We start from the raw sequence: 23231 nt of genomic DNA, 5'->3' as shown, positions 1-23231 counted from the left end.
GCAAGAATCCTGGAGTAGGTTGCCATTTCCTTCTCCACCCCCTATATTACTGCCACAAGATCTTCCTCCAAAACAAATCTGATCTTGTCATTTCTCTGCTTTTAACAGCATCCTATTAGTTCATCATTGCCTTCAGGAGAAACTAATATGAAAAATAAGGTATATGTTTAAACTCAGCCCAATTTACCTTTCCCACCTTATTTTCTGATCCCATACTCAATCCACCATCCCTGTAGTTCTGGCACCCTGAGATGTTCACAGTGATTATTTCTAGACTTCCGTGTCTCTACAAAAGCTATTTTCCTGCTTGAGAAGACACATCTCCATGTCACTGCATGCAATAGTCTGAATTCAAGACACAGATCCAGTGGCACTGATACTGAATCTCAGTTTATCATTATAGAACAAAGGAACTATACGGACAAAATGATATACTATGCAAAAACTCTGTAAGAATAAACTACGGGATTGGGTATAATAAGAAAAACTATTCAATTGTAAGATTTTGTAGTTTTCCCCACTGCCTCCAACCAGCCTTGGAAGGAGGAAGAATTCTTCATCTTCCTTTTCTTAGAGTGACTGGGCCAAAATGGGAAGTAGAAAGGAGATACTTAACTGATCTAAATGTCATAGTTTCAAAGCTTTGTATTGAAAAACAGTGGGATTATTGTGAACCTCTATTTGTATGTATAGATTGGTAACAGTAAGAAAGATGAAAAAAGATGAATTTACGATGGTTTGCATGCATTTTATATATTCCTCTTTTCATGTCTTCTCAAGAAAGATTTAAACAGTTCTTTAAATAGATTTGGGATTGTCCACTGAGATTTCTTTAAAAACAAAGGTGTGTCAATAAAGGATCGTCATGCACGTGAGATGTACAAAGCTTTCCCTCCTGGGTACCAGTCCCCCTTTGATTCCACCAAGAAGAAAAAGGCTCTCTTTTCAGTGCTTCCACTGAAAAGCACTGTATAACTTCTGTATCATAATGACTTGTTTACATAAGCCACACACATACACACAAACACAATGCTTATCAAGAGTGTCTCAAAGACTAGAATCACCTGCTATTCATCTCTATCTTCCTAATATCTACCATGGTTCCTAGCCCTGGTTGCCTGAAAAGATGGAAGCTATAAGACAAGAAAAGGTTACAATTCAGTATTTCTTTTTTTTTATTAAAAACTTCTATACAGAGTAGTTTTTCATACTCTTGTAGTTCATTTTTTTAGTTCTAATATTTGTCAACGGCAGTGCATTACCGCCACCCCCCCCCCCAAAAAAAAAGGAGAGAGAGAAAAGCACTTAATTTAATCAGGAGACGAGAGGTCTGAAGTTTCAAACCCCATCTGCCATCAACTAGCTGGGAGAACAACATGGTCAGTTCATGTATCTGACCTCCAATCCCTCACTAGCAACGGAGGAATCTGGACTCCACGGTCTGCCGAAGCTCTAAAATTCAGTGATCTCTTAGCAATGCTCAGCCTCACGTGCCTCCAGGAGGGGTGGGGGTCAAAACCGAAACAGACTTCAGGCTTCTGTTTTCCTTGGACCGTTACTGTCACTTCACACTCCCCTCATTGGAAAGTTCTGTTCTTCATACCTGATCAGGTGTCTCAGGAAGAGACAAAGGCCAGAGAGGATGGAAAATGATTTGCAAAGAAGCCGAAAGGGGAATTCTGTAACTGTGTATTTTTCCACTCCGTTCTAATTTAAAACCACTTATAAGTGACAACTCCCAACCCGAGGCAGGTGCTGTGTGGTAGCTCATTACACCCTGGGGACCTCGTGTAAATCTTTTTATTCCCTGAGAACAGCTATTGTCTTCCAAGGAAAAGCTTTTAGCATAATGGCAGGCTGAATAGAACATTGCTCTTGTACGAATATTTTTAAGAGAAAGAACAAGAGAAAGGTATTCTTTAACAGCGCAAACACAGCCTCTTGTTCCCTACCTCAGGCCCCCTGGAAAGAACAGCATGTGAGCCATCAGAGGCAATGGCAGACCTGTGAGATTACCTCACCTCCAGACACAGAAGGGTAAACTCTGCTCTTTCAGGTTATAATAAATGCCAGGTAGAGGTGTCGCCAAGGGCAGAAATAGCAGATCTGCCCCCTCCATTCACCTCTGTTGTTTCTCGTCTTCTCACCAGTCTGAGTCAGGCAATCACTGTTCACTTGGAGAATGACAGCTCCTAACAAGAGAATATCATTCTGCCTTGGAAAATTCTCACAGACTTGTTCCCCCTCTCAGGTTCTTCTTGAGGATAGTCAAGACAATACGGCTCGGGGGCGTGGATGGAGAGATGTCCAAAGGGGAAAAGAATCATCAAGAGAATTCCTGAGAAAAACAAGAAGCTTCCATCACAGAGATGTAACCCCAAACTAAAAAGGAACCCAACTTTCCCTGGACTAAAATGGTCATTGAAAACGTGAGGGATTTCCCTGGTGGTCCAGTGGTTAAGACTCCACTGCAGAGGGGGGCACATGTTCAGTCCCTGATGAGGGAACCAAGATCCCACACGCCTCACAGCCAAAAAAGCAAAACATAAATCAGAAGCAATGCTGTAACAGATTCAGCAAAGATTTTTAAAAATGGTCCACATCATAAAAATCTTTAAAAAAGAAAAAAATAATGTGAGGGGATGGAGGAAATGTGGAGAAAATAGAAAAGTTAACAGAATGATGATGGTCTTCAATAAGCAGTGTGTTTGGATTGTGTGCATTTCTGGGAAATTTCTCACTGAGGGCAGACCCTAAAGAGGGGGATATTCTGGAACTGTGGGGTAGAGACCTGGGGTCTCCTCTCTGAGAAACCTCTTAACATGGGGCTTCAGGCTGGTTGCATACCCTTAGTGAGGCTTAACTTGGCCATCTGCAAAAGGGAGATAATGACAGCCCTTCTGCAAGAGTAGGAAGCCAGGCAGGGGAGTGACCAAGCCCTCGAAAAGGCAGACCACCTGCCCTTCCTGGTTTTTCATCCACTTTCAATGGAATTTCAGGAAACAATACTCCCCTCCCCTGAGACTTTTTTTTAACCTTCTGAATTGTTCTCTAGTTTTCTTAAATGCAGTATCTTCTCTCAGTTCCAATTCAAAAAGCACACATATGCACACACACGAACACACAGCACTCCTGAAGAGCACAGTCAAGTCCCCTACATATGAACTCAAGTTGCAAACTTCGAAAAGATGCGAGCCTGGGTTCACATGTCCAATCACACAAGTCAGTCCAGGCGTCTGGCGTACGTCGTTACCTGCGTGCCTCCTCTACCAGGGCTTGTGTTTTTGTGTGCTTTACTATGTACTGTGTAGAGAACAGCACTGCAGTGCCAAGGCCCTTCAGTCGTGTCTGACTCTTTGTAAACCTGTGGACCTTCGCGTGCCAGGCTCCTCTGCCCTGCGATTCTCCAGGCAAGAATACTAGGGGTGGGGGGGTGTCATGTTCTCCTCCAGGGGATCTGGCAACCCACGTCTCGAACCCGTGTCTCATGTCTCCTCACTAGCAGGCAGGTTCTTCCCCACTAGTGCCACCTGGGAGGCTCCTGGAGGAGAGTAGTACAGTGTCTGTATGTCAAGCCCAGGATGTCTGGAAGCAAAAGAGTAATGCTTATGTAGCTGGTACTCCTGTACTTTTCAAGATTAAAACTGTTAATCGGTTATGTTTGTATTCTATGTATTATTTGTACAGTATTTTTAATGTGTTATAGCGCAGTACGCTATGGGTTTCCCTGGTGGCTCCAATTGTAAAGAATCTGCCTGCAATGCAGGAGACCTGAGTCTGAGAAGATCCCTGGAGGAGAGAATGGCTACTCACTCCAGTATCTTTGGACTTTCCTGGTGGCTCAGATGGTAAAGGATCTGCCTGCCAATGCCGGAGATGCGGGAGACTGCATTCAATCCTTGGGTCAGGAAGATCCCCTGAAGTAGGAAATGGCAACCCACTCCAGTATTCTTACCTGGGGAATCCCATGGACAGAGGAGCCCGGTGGCTATAGTCCATGGGGGTCACAAAGAGCGACTGAGCGACCAACACTGTCACTTTCACGGTACTATTTAGCTGACTGTGTTAGCTGGGTACCTAGGCTAACTTTGTTGGACTTATGAACACGCTCTTAGAATGGAACTCATTCATATGTAGGGGACTTATCATACACAAACTAAAAAAAATATGACTTCTCAACTCTTGGAATATCTGCTAACACACAACGTGTAGAAGGATCTGAACTGAACTGAAGTGTAATTCTGCCAGAAGATCACTAACCAATGGAGAGTAGTCTCAGAAAGCACCCAAATCCATGTCTGGGATAGATCTTGCCTACCAAACCTACCTCCAGACCAGCTCATCCAACGCCTTCTATTTCAACCTGTCAGAGCCTTTATCCCACCCTCTTAGACTCTGTTCACTCTTCACTGACTGCTCTACACATCCCAAACATCCAGGCTTCCTTTGACCTCTGGAATCCTACCAGTTAAGAAGAGCCCAGACTGCCTAATTCCTCTATACCTTATCCACTGAGAGTCTCTGATGCTAGAATGAGTCATTTATCCTTTTTGTAACAGCTCCCTTTTATTCTCCATTTCTTTTCAAGTCAGTCTCTTCCACATGGCCTCAACGAGAATTTCTCGGAGAACTTCCCTGTTCACCGTCCCACTGAAAGGGTGGACAGTGACTCTGCTCTTGCGAACTTGCCAGCATTTTGGCTCTGAGGCTTAGATCTCCAGGTCTAAAATGAGCCTCTCTTGGGACCCTTGTGAGAAGTCACTCACCCTCAATTCTCAGGAGAGAGATAAAACATACACCAGGCAAATCCGGCTACTTGTTCAGTTACTAAGTTGCGTCTGACTCTTTCTGACCCCATGGACTGTAGCCCACCAGGCTCCTCTGTCCATAGGATTTCTCAGATAAAAATACTGGAGTGGGTTGCCATTTCCATCTCCAGGAGATCTTCTTGACCCAGGGATTGAACTTATGTCTCCTAAATCTGGCTACTACTGACCAAAACTATATTTATCAGGAAAGTAAGGCTAAATGTTTCCAGGAAAATGTCTTTTTTAAAAAAATGCTTTTGAAAAATAAATCAAAGAAAATGAATCCTTCCAGGAAAGACTCTCTGGAGCCCAGAGTCAAGAAAGAATTAAAAATAACCAATAAATTGCTCTCAACAAGCCCCTGGTCTAGGACTTTAGGTCAGACTGTCAGGGAACAAGTCTCCAGTGGAGGGGTGTTTTCTCCCTGGGCCCCCATGCTCTCATTTCTTGAACTTCTAAAATAAGACTGAAGTGATAATCCTGCTCAGTGGAAAGAAAGTCTTTTAGTGCCCAAAACCTCATTATGAGGGATGAGAGGCCACCACTGAATCTGAAACCAGCCACATCACATTTAAATCCAACTGCAGACTGAAGCTGGTGACCCAGGGAGGGAGGAAGCAGATAAGACAATTGGAGCCTGCAGGCAGGAAGAGTCTAGAGCTACTGGCTCATTGGCTACTTTCTTGTCCTAAAACAATGCGACACACTGCAGTTCAAACGAAGTTGTTTTATTTCTGATTTATGGGCATGGTATTGTGTTTTGGAGGGTAGGTGATGTTCATATTCTGCTCTTTACAGTAAAGACCTGTGCTCATGTATATATTGAAAGCTGCTAAACAAATTGTTTCTGAAACCCATCAGGGACTATGAATCCAGCACTGAGGCTCAGGTCATGCAATCTCACCTCTGTGCTGGGATCTGAAGGGTCTGGAGGGTTCTGAATCTTCCTTCATTCTTTCCTTCCTGCCACAGTGCCTGAAACATCCACCATGAAAATGTTTACATTGGGTGAGGAGAGGAAAATAAAATTCACTGTGAGCAGGAAGAGGATAATGCATTTACCTGCGGTCAATTTAGTGTGAGCTGCTTTAATAACTAAATTAGCTTCCAATAGTGTGAGGACATAGAAGAGGGGAAAGAGGAAGTTCTGGATCAGAGTGGAGCCTGAATGGTGACGTTGAACACTGGTTCTGATGTCTGTGTTAGCGCATTTATTGTGCACATGCACCCAGGAGTCAGAAAAAGAAAATCAGAAATCAGGCACCACCATTGACTGTGACATTTAACTTCCCTGAGCCTCACTTACCTCATTTGTACACTAGCCTTTTCATTTTTCAGCTATATGAACTTAGATTAGGCCTGGGACCAACTGCTCAACATGAGGGTCCATCGCACAATGAAAATACAGGGACTCCCCTGCTGGTCCAGTCATTAAGAATCTGCATCCTAGTGCCAGGGACGTGGGTTCGGTCCCTGGTCAGGTAACTAAAGTCCCACATCGCATGGGACAACTAAGCCCACATGCCACAACCACTGAGCACAAGCACCACAACAAAATGCAACGAAGACCCTGCGAGAGGCAATGAAGACCCTGCGAGAGGCAACGAAGACCCTGCAAGATGCAACGACCCAACATAGCTAAATAAATAAATTCAAATAAACTCAGAGAAAATGCAAAGCCCCCTTCAGAACTTTTTTCTTGGGATTTTCAAGTTGGTGACTGAAGAGCATTAAACAAAGTTCGAGGCCCTTCTAAAGCATGGGATTTGTGCAAATGCCCACTTGACACACCTGTAAAGACAGCCCCCGTGGGTCTTTTCTCTCAGGACTCAGCTCAGTGATTGTCACTTCTAAGTCAATGATGCCCCAAAGAAGATGAACATCATTCATTTCTGGGTCTTCTCAACACCTGCCCATCTTGAGATGAACAACAGCTGACATGCTAGCACATGTTTAAGAGAGAAAACTATAAAGATACATGAGAGTGATGTAGGAGATATCTGGGCACCAGGCTGAGCAGCTGCATCCAGTCTCCTGTGGACACTTTGAGACAAAATAGCAACAGGAGCATCGGCCCTGACTGGGTGAAAGACAAAGTGACCATATTTTTTTCATACGTCTTGCCAAGTTCCCCAGAAACCTTCATGCTGGAATCCATCTTGGTTGAGAGATGCGTGTGCCACCAGGAAGGACCCTGAGTCAGGCCAAATATTACAAGCAAGATTACTGGCTAGAGACAAACACAGAAGACTGGCCCCATATAAGCGAACTAAGCCATTCTTATTGGGAGCAGTTCACTCTGAGAATTCACCCGTGTGCTCTTCCATGCGTGCTATGTACTTGATCATTCAACTGTGTCCAGCTCTTTGTGACCCCATGAGGAGCCCCACCAGGCTCCTCTGTCCATGGGATTTCCCAGGCAAGAATATTGGAGTGCTTGTATATTTTGGAAATTAATCCCTTGTCAGTTATTTCATTTGCTATTATCTTCTCCCATTCTGAAGGTTGTCTTTTCACCTTGCTTGTAGTTTCCTTTGATGTACAAAAGCACATGAAATGATGCTCAGCATCACTCATTATTAGAGAGATGCAAATCAAAACCACAATGAGATATCACCTCACGTGGGTCAGAATGGCCATCATCAAAAAGTCCACAAACAATAAAAGCTGTAGAGGGTGTGGAGAAAAGGGAACACTCTTGCACTGTTGGTGGGAATGTAAATTGATACAGCCACTGTGGGAGATGGTATGGAGATTCCTTAAAAACTAGGAATAAAACCACCATATGACCCAGGAATCCCATTCCTAGTCATATACCCTAAGGAAACCAAAATTGAAGAAGACACATGGATCCCATTGTTCACTGCAGCACTATTCACAAAAGCTAGAACGTGGAAGCAGCCTAGATGTCCATCAACACATGGATAAAGAAGCTGTGGTACATATGCACAATGGAATATTACTGAGCCACAAAAAGGAATGCATTTGAGTCAGTTCTGAGGAGGCAGATGGACTTAGAACCTATTATACAAAGTGAAGTGAGTCAGAAAGCGAAAAATAAATAAATATCATATTCTAATATACATATACAGAATCTAGAAAAATGGTACTGAAGAAATTATTTACGGGGCAGCAATGAAGAAACAGACATAGAGAACAGACTTATGGACATGAGGAGAGAGGAGGAGAGGGTGAGATGTATGGAGAGAGTAACATGGAAACTTACATTACCATATGTAATATAGATAGCCAACGGGAATTTGCTGTATGGCTCAGGAAACTCAAACAACAACCTGTATCAACCTAGAGGCTCTGTATCAACCTTGAGGGGGTGGGATGGGGAGGGAGATGGGAGGGGTTTTCAAAAGGGAGGGGGAATATATGTACACCTATGGCTGATTCACATTGAGGTTTGACAGAAAACAACAAACTTCTGTAAAACAATTATCCTTCAATAAAAAAAATTAATAATTATGCAAGACAGCAAAAAAGACACAGATGTGATTAGCGGACTTTTGGACTCAGAGGGAGAGGGAGCGGGTGGGATGATTTGGGAGAATGGCATTGAAACATGTATACTATCATGTAAGAATTGAATCACCAGTCTATGTCTGATGCAGGATACAGCATGCTTGGGGCTGGTGCACGGGGATGACCCAGAGGGATGTTGTGGGGAGGGAGGTGGGAGAGGGGTTCATGTTTGGGATCGCATGTACACCCGTGGTGGATTCATGTCAATGTATGGCAAAACCAATACAGTATTATAAAGTAAAATAAACTAAAATTAAAAAGTTGAAAAAAAAAAAAAAGAATACTGGAGTGGGTTGCCATTTCCTCCATGTGTACTTTGATTTTGATAAACAGCTTATCTGTTTCACAATATCGCTCTCTATTGAATTATTTCTTTAAAGAAGATGAGGACCAAGGTCCTGCTTCCAGCCATCCCCACCCCCCAACAATAGTATACATGTATTATTACCAACCTTAGATCCCAAGCAGAAATGAGCCTCCATTGATTCATATGAACGTGCGATAAGAAATATTTTCTCTTTTTTGTAACTGAACTATTCGGAAGTGTCAAATTCTTTAGGGGCTTTCACTGTGTGTCAGTGGCATGAATGGTAAAGAACCAGCCTGCCAATGCAGGAGACATAAGAGACACGGGTTTGGTCCCTGGTTCAGGAAGATCCCCTGGAGGAGGAAACAGCAACCCACTCCAGTACTCTTGCCTGGAGAATTCCATAGACAGAAGAGCCTGGTGGGCTCTAGTCCATAGCGTCTCAAGGAGTTGGACATAATCGCAGCGACTGAGCAAGCAAGTACTGTGTTTCAAGTTCTTTCCTTAAAGGGAGAATGATCTCTGTGGCTATAATATCAACGAAAGTACCATTGTCAGTGTAAATAAAGATGCAACAGCAGAGGCAACTCTGTGTTATAATTGCGCATTGGGTGCCGCTCAGCTCCTATTTAGAAACTGAGCCACACATAGATCCACTTTCTTAAATAAGTAATTGCTCTCTGAAGGTTGCCTGGAAGGATTACTGTCTCTAACTTCCACGACCTGCTCATCTGCAAGGGAGGAAGATGGTAACTGTTACAGAAACCGCTCTCAAATGCATGAACCACATCAGAGAGCTTTTGGAAAATCCCTTATTATTCATTAAAGCATGTTATGGCCTTATTAATTCAGATGGGATAATCGGTTGTTGATTAGCCAGACAGTTAAGCATTCATTGTCAGATGCTGATGGGGTGTGAGAAATTACATTTCCTATTCACCAAAGATTCACCTGAATGCAGTTAGCACTTCATCAGCTAAGGCTGCCTCTTTAGGGGATAAATTAGCTAGATTTTTATTCCCCAGCCTTTTCTTTCATTTCCCAAACTTTTCCGTATTGCAAAGCATGCCTCATTCTGCTTGATTTTCCTTGCCTTTGTCTGAGGTTGAAAACTATGCCAGGAGGAGCCAACTTTAAAAGCTGGTGGGTTACAAAGAAAATCACATTTGTGCTCAGGATTCTAGCATGAAATGGGTGCTGTGTGTGTCTGCGCATGTACATCTCTGTGTGTGCCTGTGTGCTTTGGTTTGGTTTTACAACTCCTGGCTAGAGCCTCCTCCGCACTTTAGTTCTTCAGATCCAAACTGTATCCAGGTCATTCAGGGACTTATTCAGCCAGCGCTCCAAGACTCAGCTTCTTTAATTTCCAAACTGTGACTGACCATGAGGGTAGTATAACAGCTGAGCATGGTGAGAAAAGTCCCTGGATTAGAGGTCAGAAAATGTTGATTCATTTTCCGGTTCCAGTTCTGTTTTAGGAGAACTGACTGTCACTTTTAAACTGCTCTCAATTTCAACAAGTCATTTCATCTCTCTGACAATATGCAATTAATTTTCTTCTCCCTATGATAACAGAGCAACACTGATATTTAAGCTCCAATACTTTGGCCACCTGATGTGAAGAGCTGACTTATTGGAAAAGACCCTGATGCTGAGAAAGACTGAGGGCAGAAGGAAAGTGGACGACAGAGGATGAGATGGTTTAATGGCATCCCAGACTCAGTGGATAAGAGTTTGAGCAAACTCTAGGGGATAGTGAAGGACAGGGAAACCTGGCATGTTGCAGTCCAAGGGGTCACAAAGAGTTGGACACGACTTAGCAACTGACCAACAAAATGAAGCAAGAAGAGTTGGGGTGTATTTCTACAAAGGTACACCAGTAACCAATCCTTTGTGGAATTTCTGACCTCAAAGGGACAGAGGGCTTCCAAGACTAAGAGGACCTCCTGGACCACCATCACCACCAAATCTTCAAAGAAGGTATGTGATTACTTACGGAACTGCTCCAGGTGGTCAGCACTGTCAGACTCCGGCATGGCCGTGATGGTCACCAATGGACAGGAATTCCCTCCTAGTGTCTGGCAGAGAACCTCCTGTCGGAAGTAGACCTGCTTGCGGTTCACACTTTTTTCCAGAATGTCAAGGTGAGTCTGGGGCATAAATGAAAGAAAAGTGTATTTTAAGATTTTTGATAATAACAATAGGTGAAAGCAGCAACAAAGCTTATATTCCTCGAACTCCTGGTAGTTTAGAAATATTTTTGTTAACCTAATCTGTCCAACAGGCTCAGTGGTAAAGAATCTGCCTCCCAATGCAGGAGATGTAGGTTCAGTCTCTGGGTTGGGAAAATCCCCTGGAGAAGGCAATGGCAACCCACTTCAGTATTCCAGGCTGGGAAATCCCATGGACAGAGGAGCCTGGCAGGCTATGGTCCATGGGGTCACAAAAAAGTTGGAGAGGACTTAGCAACTAAACCCAACAGACCTGCCTGACACACGGCATCAAGTCATTTAGAAGCAGGACTGTTCCTGCTCCCTGGAAGAAGTTCAGTGAGGCTGAACAGGACACATCATTCCTGCCTGTGTCTGCACAACAGAGTATCTGATTTCAAGCTGCACTGCAGCAAAAGAGGAGGGGCATACAGCACTCTTCCCGTGACAGTGACATGCAAAGAACGCGGTTATCACAAAGACTAAGTACATGCAAGATGCTTGGGAACATGAGACGGAGCTTCAGTGGTGCACATGACTAGATTTAAGCAATACAAGGAGGGCTGGGAGCTTATGGAAGGACAATAGAAAGCAATCAATCCAGGGAAAATGTTAAGTGAAGAAAACTAACTGGTAACAAATTATTTTCCCTACCATACCCTACATCTGGGCTTCCCTGGTGTCTCAGTGGTAAAGAATCCACCTGCCAATGCAGGAGATGTGGGTTCAATCTCTAGGTTGTGAAAATTCCCTGGAGAAAGAAATGGCAACCCACTCCAGTATTCTTGCCTGGGAAATCCCAAGGACAGAGGAGCCTGGCAGACTACAGACCACAGGGTCATGAAGAGTCAGACACAACCTAGCGATGAAACGACAAAGGATGTCCATGCCCCAAACTGCAGACCCTGACAATATGTTACCTTACATGGCGAAAGGGACTTTGCAGATATATTTAAGATTTAAGTCTATTTGAGATGGGTAGATGATCCTGCATTAACCAGTTGGGGCCAAACTATTAATATATAAATCACAAATGCTTAAAAGCAGAGAACTTTCCCCAGCCACAAAGGACCAGTACCACATGCAAAGAACTCAGGCTTCCATGCTGGCTTTGAAGATGGAGGAAAGAGGTCAAAAGCTGAGGAATGTGGTGTCTTCTAAAAGCCAGCAAAGGGAAGGAAATGGATTCTCTTCCACTATCCTCCAGAAGGAATACAGATCCAATATATTGATTTTTTTCATCTCTGGTTCCTCTGGCTTTTCTAAAACCAACTTGAGCATCTGGAAGTGAACTTCATATTGCTGAAGCCTGGCTTGGAGAATTTTGAGCATTACTTTACTAGCGTGTGAGATGAGTGCAATTGTGCAGCAGTTTGAGCATTCTTTGGCATTGCCTTTCTTTGGGATTGGAATGAAAATTGATCTTTTCCAGTCCTGTGGCCACTGCTGAGTTTTCCAAATTTGCTGGCATATTGATTGCAGCATCATCTTTTAGGATTTGAAATAGCTCCACTGGAATTCCATCACCTCCACTAGCTTTGTTCATAGTGATGCTTTCTAAGGTCCACTTGACTTCACATTCCAGGATATCTGGCTCTAGGTGAGTGATCATACTATCATGATTATCTGGGGCATGAAGATCTTTTTTGTACAGTTCTCCTGTGTATTCTTGCCACCTCTTCTTAATATCTTCTGCTTCTGTTAGGTCCTTCCCATTTCTGTTCTTTATTGAGCCCATCTTTTCATGAAATGTTCCCTTGGTATCTCTAATTTTCTTGAAGAGATCTCTAGTCTTTCCCATTCTATTGTTTTCCTCTATTTCTTTGCATTGATCGCTGAGGAATGCTTTCTCATCTCTTCTTGCTATTCTTTGGAACTCTGCATTCAAATGGATATATCTTTCCTTTTCTCCTTTGCTTTTCACTTCTCTTCTTTTCACAGCTATTTGTAAGGCCTCCTCAGACATCCATTTTGCTTTTTTGCATTTCTTTTCCATGGGGATGGTCTTGATCCCTGTCTCCTGTACAATGTCACAAACCTCCGCCCATAGTTCATCAGGCACTCTGTCTATCAGATCTAGTTCCATAAATCTATTTCTCACTTCCACTGTATAGTCATAAGGGATTTGACTTAGGTCATACCTGAATTGTCTAGTGGTTTTCTCCACTTTCTTCAATTTAAGTCTGAATTTGGCTTTAAGGAGTTCATGATCTGAGCCACAGTCAGCTCCTGGTCTTGTTTTTGCTGACTGTACAGAGCTTCTTTACCTTTGGCTGCAAAGAATATAATCAATCTGATTTTGGTGTTGACCATCTGGTGATGTCCATGTGTAGAGTCTTCTCTTGTGTTGTTAGAAGAGGGCATTTGCTATGACCAGTGTGTTCTCTCAGCAAAACTCTATTAGCCTTTTCCCTGCTTCATTCTATACTCCAAGGCCAAATTTGCCTGTTACTCTGTGGGGCCCTAAATGGGAAACCTTAAAAAGAAGGGCTAGCTTTGCGGTTTAGAGCTAAGATGGTGCCTGGCGGAAGAGATAAGGGCACGGCTAAAGTTGTTTGTCAAAATTTTTGATTGGCTCTCTTGATTTCCGTGCTTGTGGACAACACGTGATCACCATAGACCCCTGTCATGATGTAAGCACGTGGTAATCTGACCTTTAACTTGATTGGTAGAACTATGGAAAGTCCCTCGCAAAACCCCCCTGCTTGCCTATATAAACCAGGAGCTTACGACAATAAAGCGGAAGTGCTTAGACAGAACCCCTGTCGCATCTCATTGTCTCTCGCTCGCTGAGGGGCTGGGTTGGCGGACAGCAGGCTCACTTTTCCTTGGGACCCCTCAGCTCTGCTGAGGGAAGTTCCACTGCCTCTCTCTTTCTGTGGAGTGGCCCCTGCATTACTCCAAGTGGTTCTTGACTTCCTACTTTTGCATTCCAGTCCCCTATAATGAAAAGGACATCTTTTTTGGGTATTAGTTCTAGAAGGTCTTGTAGGTCTTCATAGAACTGTTCAACTTCAGCTTCTTCAGTGTTACTGGTCAGGGCATAGACTTGGATTACCGTGATATTGAATGGTTTGCCTTGGAAATGAATAGAGATCATTCTGTCACTTTTGAGACTGCATCCAAGTACTGCATTTCAAACTCTTTTGTTGACTATGATGGCTACTCCGTTTCTCCTAAGGGATTCCTGCCCACAGTATTAGATATAATGGTCATCTGAGTTAAATTCCCCCATTCCAGGTGAATTTATTGAAATTCACTGGATCATCGAAAAAGCAGGAGAGTTCCAGAAAAACATCTATTTCTGCTTTATTGACTATGCCAAAGCCTTTGACTGTGTGGATCACAATAAACTGTGGAAAATTCTGAAAGAGATGGGAATACCAGACCACCTGAACTGCCTCCTGAGAAACCTATATGCAGGTCAGGAAGCAACTGGACATGGAACAACAGACTGGTTCCAAATAGCAAAAGGAGTACGTCAAGGCTATATATTGTCACCCTGCTTATTTAACTTCTATGCAGAGTACATCATGAGAAACGCTAGGCTGGAAGAAGCAGAAGCTGGAATCAAGATTGCCGGGAGAAATATCAATAGCCTCAGATATGCAGATGACACCACCTTTATGGCAGAAAGTGAAGAACTAAAGAGCCTCTTGATGAAAGTGAAAGAGGAGAGTGAAAAAGTTGGCTTAAAACTCAACATTCAGAAAACTAAGATCATGGCATCTGGTCCCATCACTTCATGGGAAATAGATGGGGAAACAGTGGGAACATTAGTGTCAGACTATTTTGGGGGGCTCCAAAATCACTGCAAATGGTGACTGCAGCCATGAAATTAAAAGACACTTACTCCTTGGAAGGAAAGTTATGACCAACCTAGACAGCACAGTAAAAAGCTTTGCCAACAAAGATCCGTCTAGTCAAGGCTATGGTTTTTGCAGTAGTCATGGATGGATGTGAGAGTTGGACTATAAAGAAAGCTGAGTGCTGAAGAATTGATGCTTTTGAACTGTGGTGTTGGAGAAGACTCTTGAGAGTCCCTTGTACTGCAAGGAGATTCAGCCAATCCATCCTAAAGGAGACCAGTCCATCCTAAAGGACATCAGTCCTGAGTGTTCATTGGAAGGACTGATGTTGCAGCTGAAACTCCAATACTTTGGCCACCTGATGTGAAGAGCTGACTCATTTGAAAAGACTCTGATGCTGTGAAAAGTTGAGGGCAGGAGGAGAAGGGGACGATAGAGGATGAGATAGTTGGATGGCATCACCGACTCAGTGGACATGGGTTTGGGTAGACTTCGGCAGTTGGTGATGAACAGGGAGACCTGGGGTCACAAAGAATCGGACATGACTGAGTGACTGAGCTGAACTGAACATTGATTTTTTTTAAAAAGCTTTTTATTTTGCATTGCAGTATAGCCAATTAACAATGTAGTGATAGTTTCAGCAAAGGTTGTGAACACTAAAGAGACTCAGCCATACACATACATGAGTCCTTTCTCCCTCAAACTCCCCTCCCATCCAGGTTGGCACATAACACTGGTCAGAGTTCCTTGTGCTAGACAGTAGTCCTTGTTGGTTATCCATTTTAAATTCAGCAGTGTGTAGGTGTCCATCCCAAACGCCCTAATCATCCCTTCTGCCTGGCAACCATAGGTTCGTTCTCTAAGTCTATGAGTTTGTTTCTGTCCTCTATGTTCATTTGTATCATTTCTTTTTAGATTCCACATATAAGTGAGGTCATACGATGGTTGTCCTTCTCTGACTTCTCTCAGCATGACAGTCTCTAGGTCCATCCATGTTGCTGCTAATGGCACTATTTATTCTTTTTAATGGCTGAGTAATATTCCATTGTATATATATATCACATATTCTTTATCTGTTCCTCTGTTGATTGCCATTTAGGTTGCTTCCATGTCTTTGCTATTATAAACAATGCTGCAATGAACATTGGGATGCATGTATCTTTTCAGGTTGATTTTTGCCCAGTGATGTTTACCCATATTGAACTTCTCACCATAAGAGCTGTAAGATTTTTTTTAATTGTTCAAGCTACAAAATTTGTGATAATTTGTTATGGCAGCAATACAAAACCAATAAGTAAGAAACAGAATTTTCTAAATTAAGTAGAAATCCTAGCATCTGGGCAGGAATGGACTAACTTCCACTTGTACTCTATTGAATAAATGTCAGACTTACAAGGAAAAAGAAAAAGTCCCAAGGAAGGAAAAGATGACCAATGATTCTGTGGCCTTTCCTCTAGCTTCAGGGATACCTGAAAATTTGACCCTGAATCGCATCCTCCTTGCAACTGGGATCCTGAATCATCTGCCTCCACACAGACTACTGCCTGGATTAATATGAATTTATTACTCTCTCTCTGCATCAACACAAGTTTACTGCCTTAGGAAACACTACCCTGGGAAAATAGATATTACAAATTAATTTACTTTTCATAAATTGATCATTTTTCAGGAACATCTCAACAACTCTTCAATAGAAAATATCAACTGGGGACTTCCCTGGTAGCCCAGTGGTTAAGAATCTGCCTGGCAAGGCAGACGACACAGGCCCTCTCCCTGGTCTGAGAGCTAAGACCCTACATGCTGCAGACAAGCTAAGCCTGTGGGTCATGACTAGAGAATCCATGAGCCACAACAGAAATGATGCCCGACACAGTGAAGACCCAGCATACTGCAACTAAGACTTGACAACCCCTCTCCTCAAGGTTCTTGCCTTACAGCGTCCACCAGTCTAAAAGCATTTTATCATGATCTTTACCCAGTGTTAATCAAGCCCTACATTAACATATCAGAACTTAACAAAACTTTAAAATCTTAATAAATACCTCAGGTTTGCCCTTCCTCCTTTGAGACACTATCAAGACTCTTGCCACATTCTGCCCTATCAAATATGTTAGTTTCCTATCACTTCTGTAACAAATTACCACACATTTCCTGGTTGGAAACAATACAAATTTATTGTATTACAGTTCTGCAGGTCAAAAGCCCAAAATGGGTTTTACTGTGCAAAAATCAAGGTGTTGGCAGGACTGCACCTCTCATGGAAGTTCTAGAAAGTAACTTCCTTGCCTTTTCTAGCTTCTCGAGGGCAGCTACATTCTTTGTCCCATGGTGTTCTCCTCTTACATTCAAAGGAAGCAACCACAACATTCCTACCTCGGTTTCCACGGTCAAATCTCCTTCCCCGACTCGGACCCGTCTGTCTCAGTGGTCCATGGTTAAGGACCCTCTTCCAGACCCAGGAATCGAACCCAGATCTCCCGCATTGCAGGCAGATGCTTTACCATCTGAGCCACCAGGGAAGCCTGGTGATTACATTGGACCCAATCTCATTGTCTGACATAATCTCCCCATCTCCAGAGGTTTAACTTAATCACATCTACAAAGTCCTTTGTGCCACATAAAGCAGCATCCTTGAAGGTTTCAGGGATTAGAAAATGAACATCTTGGGCTGGGGGCATTATTCTGTCTACCACACCAAGGTAAGCAATATCTTCAGTCTGTCTTAGAAACAGGTGGTATTTCTGACAGCCAGCATTTGACACAATACTAAGAAAAGGAATTACAAGGACCATGGCTACCTCAGGTTCAAAAGAATTCACCTAAGGCCCCTATATGTGACCAAACCCTTGTGCTTCATCTTCCTATCATTGTCAAGTGATGATGAATACCAGGTATTGTTGTAAAGCACCTGCAGTGGGGATTGGGAGGTAGTCTCATACGCCTGAGAAGACAAGGAGGCTAGCTGATTGTGCACGCACACACACTGTGCACACAATAGTTACAAAGGCTCTATGTAAATAGCTAAGTATGAAAGCTGAGGAAAACCCGGAACCGATGGCTCTTCTAAGCTGAGCTCAGCTTCATCTCCCATGACCACACACTTCCCTGCCAAAGACTGACTCAGGCCAAGAAAGCTGTGCCTGAGAGTCCAGACTTTCACGGAGGCCCTTCCACGCATGCTGTGCTATTGCCTGCCTTTCTCAAGGATGCGTTCATTTCGTTCCAGGTAAAGCCTAGACTTATGTGTTCAATCACCAATCTACACCCAACATCACTGCTCCTTGTTGAGCAGAATGGGGGTTTCATCATACAGTTAAAGTTATTTTTAAAAGTAAATGTGTGTGTGTGTGTGTGTGTGTGTGTGTGTGTGTGTAGAGATAAACCTATTCATGTAAATATATATATACATATACAGATGCAAAAAGTTACTCTTGGGTCACAATTCCTTCTGCAGTGCTAAATGTCAGAGGAAATGGAGTTCTGCTTAGTGCTTGAAAGCACAATGTATAGCAAACCTATAACCGGCCAAGTTTTTACTCACAAATTTCTTCTCATATAAGCTTAGCTATACAAGAGCTCAGAAAACACATCACCTCACCCTTATAATAACTTGAAGACAAATTTTAGCTGCCCAAATTCAAACTAAAGAGTGATATAAAAGGACAGTCCAGTTAAACAAGGTTCGTTTAGATGATCATTGGAAAACACAGTTACTATATAATACAAACATAAAAAATAGTTATTTAGGGAGAAAACATATCAGCAAATGTTAATCTCATCATGTGGTTCTAAAATGAAATTAAAAAGAAATGTGTAAGTGAAGTATAAAGTAAAACAAAATGTTCACTTTTCAGCTTACATGGACATGGCATTATTATTTAATTCTTAAAAATGGAAAGGCAGTATAGCAAGATGACTAACCATGCAGGCTCTGAGTCAACCAGCCTGGGTTCTAAATTTGGTTGTGGATTCTAGATAAATCACGTAAATTCTATACTAAACCTCTTTGTGACTCAGTTTTCTCTGTAAAGTGTATATAAAATGGCATTACCTATGACATTCAGTGGTCGCTATAATTTAGTCATTTACTGTGCATGAGAAGTGTCTGTCATACAGGAAACACTCAATTTTAGCTGTTATTATTCATGGATACATGTATATTTAATTTTTTTAAGGACTGAAAGGGAAACACTAGTAGAATTTTAAACACTGTAGGAAAAAATATCAAAGAAAATATGGTCACTTCATGTTGCATAAAACAGAAAGAAAGAAAGAAAGAAAGGAAGAAATGAGGAAAAGAAGGGAGGGAGAGAGGGAAGGAAAAAAGAAAGGAAGAGGGAGGGAGGAAGGGATGGACAGGGGACGAGGTGGAGAGAGAGAAAGAAAGAAAAGCAATGAAGCATAGAAAGTACAAAACCAAAATGACAGACGCAACACTGAAAATTGTTTAAAGTATAAATAGGCTAAACAGCATTATTAAATGAAAGAAACTTTCAGATTAGCTTTTCAAAATCCCACTGCCTATTGTATATAAAAGGAACTTTAAAAGAGAAGGGAAAAAAGACCCGTGATGTGTATGAAAAACATTCCTAAATTATCTTTTATTCTATTTGACTCAACTAAAATATTTTAAAAGAGAAATATGGAAACTAAATGGATAAGCAAACATAAATTAAAGTGGGCCTGGCAACAGTAATATATGACAAAGTCACATTCGAGAAAAGTGCATTAAATGGGATTTAAAAACCTTATTTTGATAAAGGGCATGATTCACAAAGAACATATAAGACTCATAAATCTCAAGAATCAAATAATGCAGAACTGAAATATACAACGGCAAAATGGCAGAAGGGGAAAATTCTGTACTAGGAGCGGGAGACTTTATAACAATACATCAGCCTTGATATATCAATTGCAAAATAATGATAGAGCATTTGAACAATATTGTTTTTCATAGACATATGTCAAACTGTCTTTACAGACAGCATCCTTTACTTTTTTCTCAAATGTTCATGGAAGTGTAATAAAATTAATCATATGCAAGATAATAAAAATTTCACTAAATTTTTTTAAAAGCAGAAGTTGTACAAACCACATTTTCCAACAATTAGATGAAATGAGACTTGAGTAAAAATGGTTTTAAAAACAGCAAAAATAAAATGATTAAGGAATTCCCTGATGGTTCAGACAGTAAAGAATCTGCCTGCAATGCAGGAGACCCAGGTTCTATCCCTAGGTTGGGAAGCTCCCCCAGAGAAGGGAATGGCTACCCACTCCAGTATTCTTGCCTGGAATCCCATGGACAGAGGAGCCTGGCGGGCTACAGTCCATAGGGTTGCAAAGAGTCGGACACATCTGAGCAACTAAGCCTTTCAGGAATAAAAAAATATCCTCTTAAAGAAGAAATTCATATATTAAAAAGAAAGTCAATATTAAATCAGTGTAATTAAAGCCCTGATCAAAGAAGTGTCCATTTGCCATCCCAGAAGAAAAGCTACAGACAGGAACAAAAATGACCCCATCAGAATGTCAGTCACATCTCAGCCACCTGGTAAAAGGACATTTCAGCACCTTCCTAAAGAGTCAATATCACCCTGGATTTAGTGATAGTCTGTGATCATAAACAAATTATTTTAATCACTTTCACACATATCTGGGTGAAAGTTGTCCCAATATTTTTATTGAAATCTCAACTGAGTTGAAATCTGCCTCAAAACTACCATCAAGATTCCAGGCCCTCAAACTTGGAAATCTATACCTTTTCCTGAAGCATTTTCAAAATGTAATTAGCAGCATTTTACTAAACGCTGGGGTGTGGAGAGGGGGAGATCCAAAGTACCTGGGGCACAGTGAGTTAAACTAAATGAAAACATTTTCACAACTGCAGAACTGTTCAGACTCTTGTGCAAATGTGCATTACATGCAAATACGCATTACAAACTCTTGGACCCTTTTCCTCTAAAGATCTTGGGACCCTGGAGTGTTGTAGCATGCGTTTTGGGAAACACTGTCTGCTGAATTGTTTCTATGAGGGTTTTTGCTTTGTTTTGTCTGTTGCCTTGTTCTTACCATCAAGGCTATTTGTTTCACACTTATTATGGCTACAAGGATTCTTGACATGTGGGGGTGATGGGGGAGAAATAGAGACCCTTCTCCAGAAAAGTACTGGCCATCATTTCTGTGATATCACAAAGTTATTAGGCTGGCCAAAAACTTCTTTCAGGTTTTCTGTAAGATCTTACAGAACAACCTGAACGAACCTTTTAGCCAACTCAATATAAACAGGCCATAGCTCTTCTTGCCAAATCTTGCGGTTGATGTTTTTCAGTCACTCAGTCATGTCTGACTCTTTGTGAACCCATGGACTGCAGCACTCCAGGCTTCCCTGTCCTTCACTATCTTCCAGAGTGTGCTCAAACTCACGTCCGTTGAATCTATGATCTCATCCAATCATCTCATCCTCTGTTGCCCCCTTCTTCTGCCCTCAAACTTGGGGAAACAAAATAAAATCTAGATTTTATAAATTAGTTACTGAAAGAAGGTTTGGAAGCAGGTTTGCCTAACAGAAGTCATCAAACACAATTAGATACAGGAGAAAAAATGATTAAAAAAAAGAAAGTATCTTGTGTTCATGTACACTATCCTTTAAAACACTGTCACCTTAATGAAAGAAGCAAAGTTTAAAAGTTTTCTTCTTCTATGAGCTCTTTGTTAATTTTTTCACTATAACATTTTTCATGATTACTAATATTACAACTCAACAAATGCCTGACAACTTTTAGCTTAAGCCCATTTTCTGCAATTGCTCATGCAGTCATCTCCCTGTGTCCCTCAATGAACCCTTTGTCCTTTTGACCATTCCACCTGCCATGGAACGCGTAACACCTCTGTGCTCAGTGCATTATTCAAGCTCCAGTCACACAGAAGTCTTCCAGAAGTAAACCAATTATACACTTCTGTTGGTTTTCCTTTCTCAAAAAAATGGCTTTGTATCAGTCTCCTGGAAATGAGTCTTAGGTAAATGTTCCCATCTCAGGTCCAGCGAGGCCATGCCTAATTAACTATTGTTGGCATCACTGATGAGAGAAGCAGGGCTTTGGAATCCATGTGCCAACAAACAACTGTAATACAGCCCCATGGAAGCTGCAGGAGTGGGCTTCTTTGTGAAAATGGGAAGGCGTTCAAGGCAATTATGGAAACCTCCAGAGAGGTTGTCTTCTTAAAACCCTCCCTACCCAGGAAAGACATCAGGCTGGTAACTTAGTCTGCAGCCTCATGGTTGCCTCTCGGCAGGCGTCTTCTGCCCACTTTGTTTTACCAGCTACTCCCTTAAAACTTCCATAAAAGATTCACTCAACCTCAGCAGGCTACCCTGCTGATGGCTACTAATGAAGTAAGAACCACTACGCTCTCAAAAATCATTCATATCGCCTTGTTAGCCCCTAAACAGCTGTACCTCCTGTCCCCCAAATTCAGAATAAAGCTCACCCCTAAAAAGATGGCCTATTTCACTTGTGTACTGACTAGCTCTCAAGTGTCACCTAGAAACATCCATCAGAGAATCGAATCCTTCTCATCACAAGACAAGAGCAAAAGACACCTTTAAGTTAAATACAAAGCAACAGAACATGCTGCAACTAAGTTCTAATGAGCTTTCTCAAACTGCCCCAGTCTGCCAATACCACTTTCCCTAACTGAAACCGATTCACTTTGAGACTGATGGGAGTGATTCATCTCTAGATGTGTATTCACAGATTTGCTGATTAGGAAGAAAAGGTGATTTTAATGTCCTTTTTCTGTTAAAAATAGATAACATTATATTGCTGATGATTTGGATAAGAGCTGCTGCTGTGCTGGGCTCAGCTGTGTTCAACTCTTTGCGACCCCATGGACTGTAGCCCACTAGGCTCCTCTGTCCATGGAATTTTCCAGGCAAGAATACTGGAGTGGGTTGCCATTTCCTACTCCAGATTGAATAAGAGAGTAAATAAAAAATAATTATAATCCACTACCCTAAGAAAACTATCAGTAGAATCTGTATTTATTTCTTTTTGGTCCTTTACTGGGATTTTGTTACAACATAATTTTAATTTTATTATATATTGTGTATATATACACAATCAGTTCAACAGAAAAAACGATCACCCATCATCATTAAAAAAAGAGAGAATAAAAGCTCTAAGGTCACTATCTAATACTGCTTACTAGTTGTAGACACTTGGCTAACACTTGCCATGTATCAAGTCATGTAATCTTGATAACCCATAGAAGAACCACTTCAATGGTTCCAATCCACAGGTGAGAAAACTGAGGCTGAGAAAAGCTGAATAGCTTGCCCATGACTACATTGCAAAACACAGAGCTTAGACCCCAATCCAGGTCACTCTGACTCCAAAGCTTGCTCTTCCATTGTGCTCAAAACCCTGGAATTCAGGGGTCCCTGTGGTCAATGACTTCCCCACCCATGCACACCTCAGCTCCTTCAGAATGGCCTTTCGTGTTCAACTCCTCAACATCAGGACCCTTTACTGATATCTGTCCTTTCTTTTGGCCCATACAAAGATAG

The 23231-nt window shown here is 42.0% G+C and overlaps 1 protein-coding gene across 1 annotated transcript in view; it reads right to left on the bottom strand.

Annotated features, from left to right (window-relative positions):
* AGBL1 (AGBL carboxypeptidase 1) overlaps nt 1–23231 on the bottom strand; it is an 844803-nt gene that overhangs the window by 608592 nt on the left and 212980 nt on the right. Inside the window, exon 18 of the mRNA XM_052659506.1 lies at nt 10643–10796. Coding sequence (XP_052515466.1) covers nt 10643–10796 — 154 coding nt within the window. The remainder of the gene's footprint in view (nt 1–10642; nt 10797–23231) is intronic.

Source organism: Budorcas taxicolor, chromosome 21, assembly GCF_023091745.1.
Source record: "Budorcas taxicolor isolate Tak-1 chromosome 21, Takin1.1, whole genome shotgun sequence".
Classification (NCBI taxonomy): domain Eukaryota; kingdom Metazoa; phylum Chordata; class Mammalia; order Artiodactyla; family Bovidae; genus Budorcas; species Budorcas taxicolor.
The sequence above is the reverse complement of the archived record's forward strand: the minus strand, read 5'-3'. Positions and strand labels throughout refer to the sequence as shown.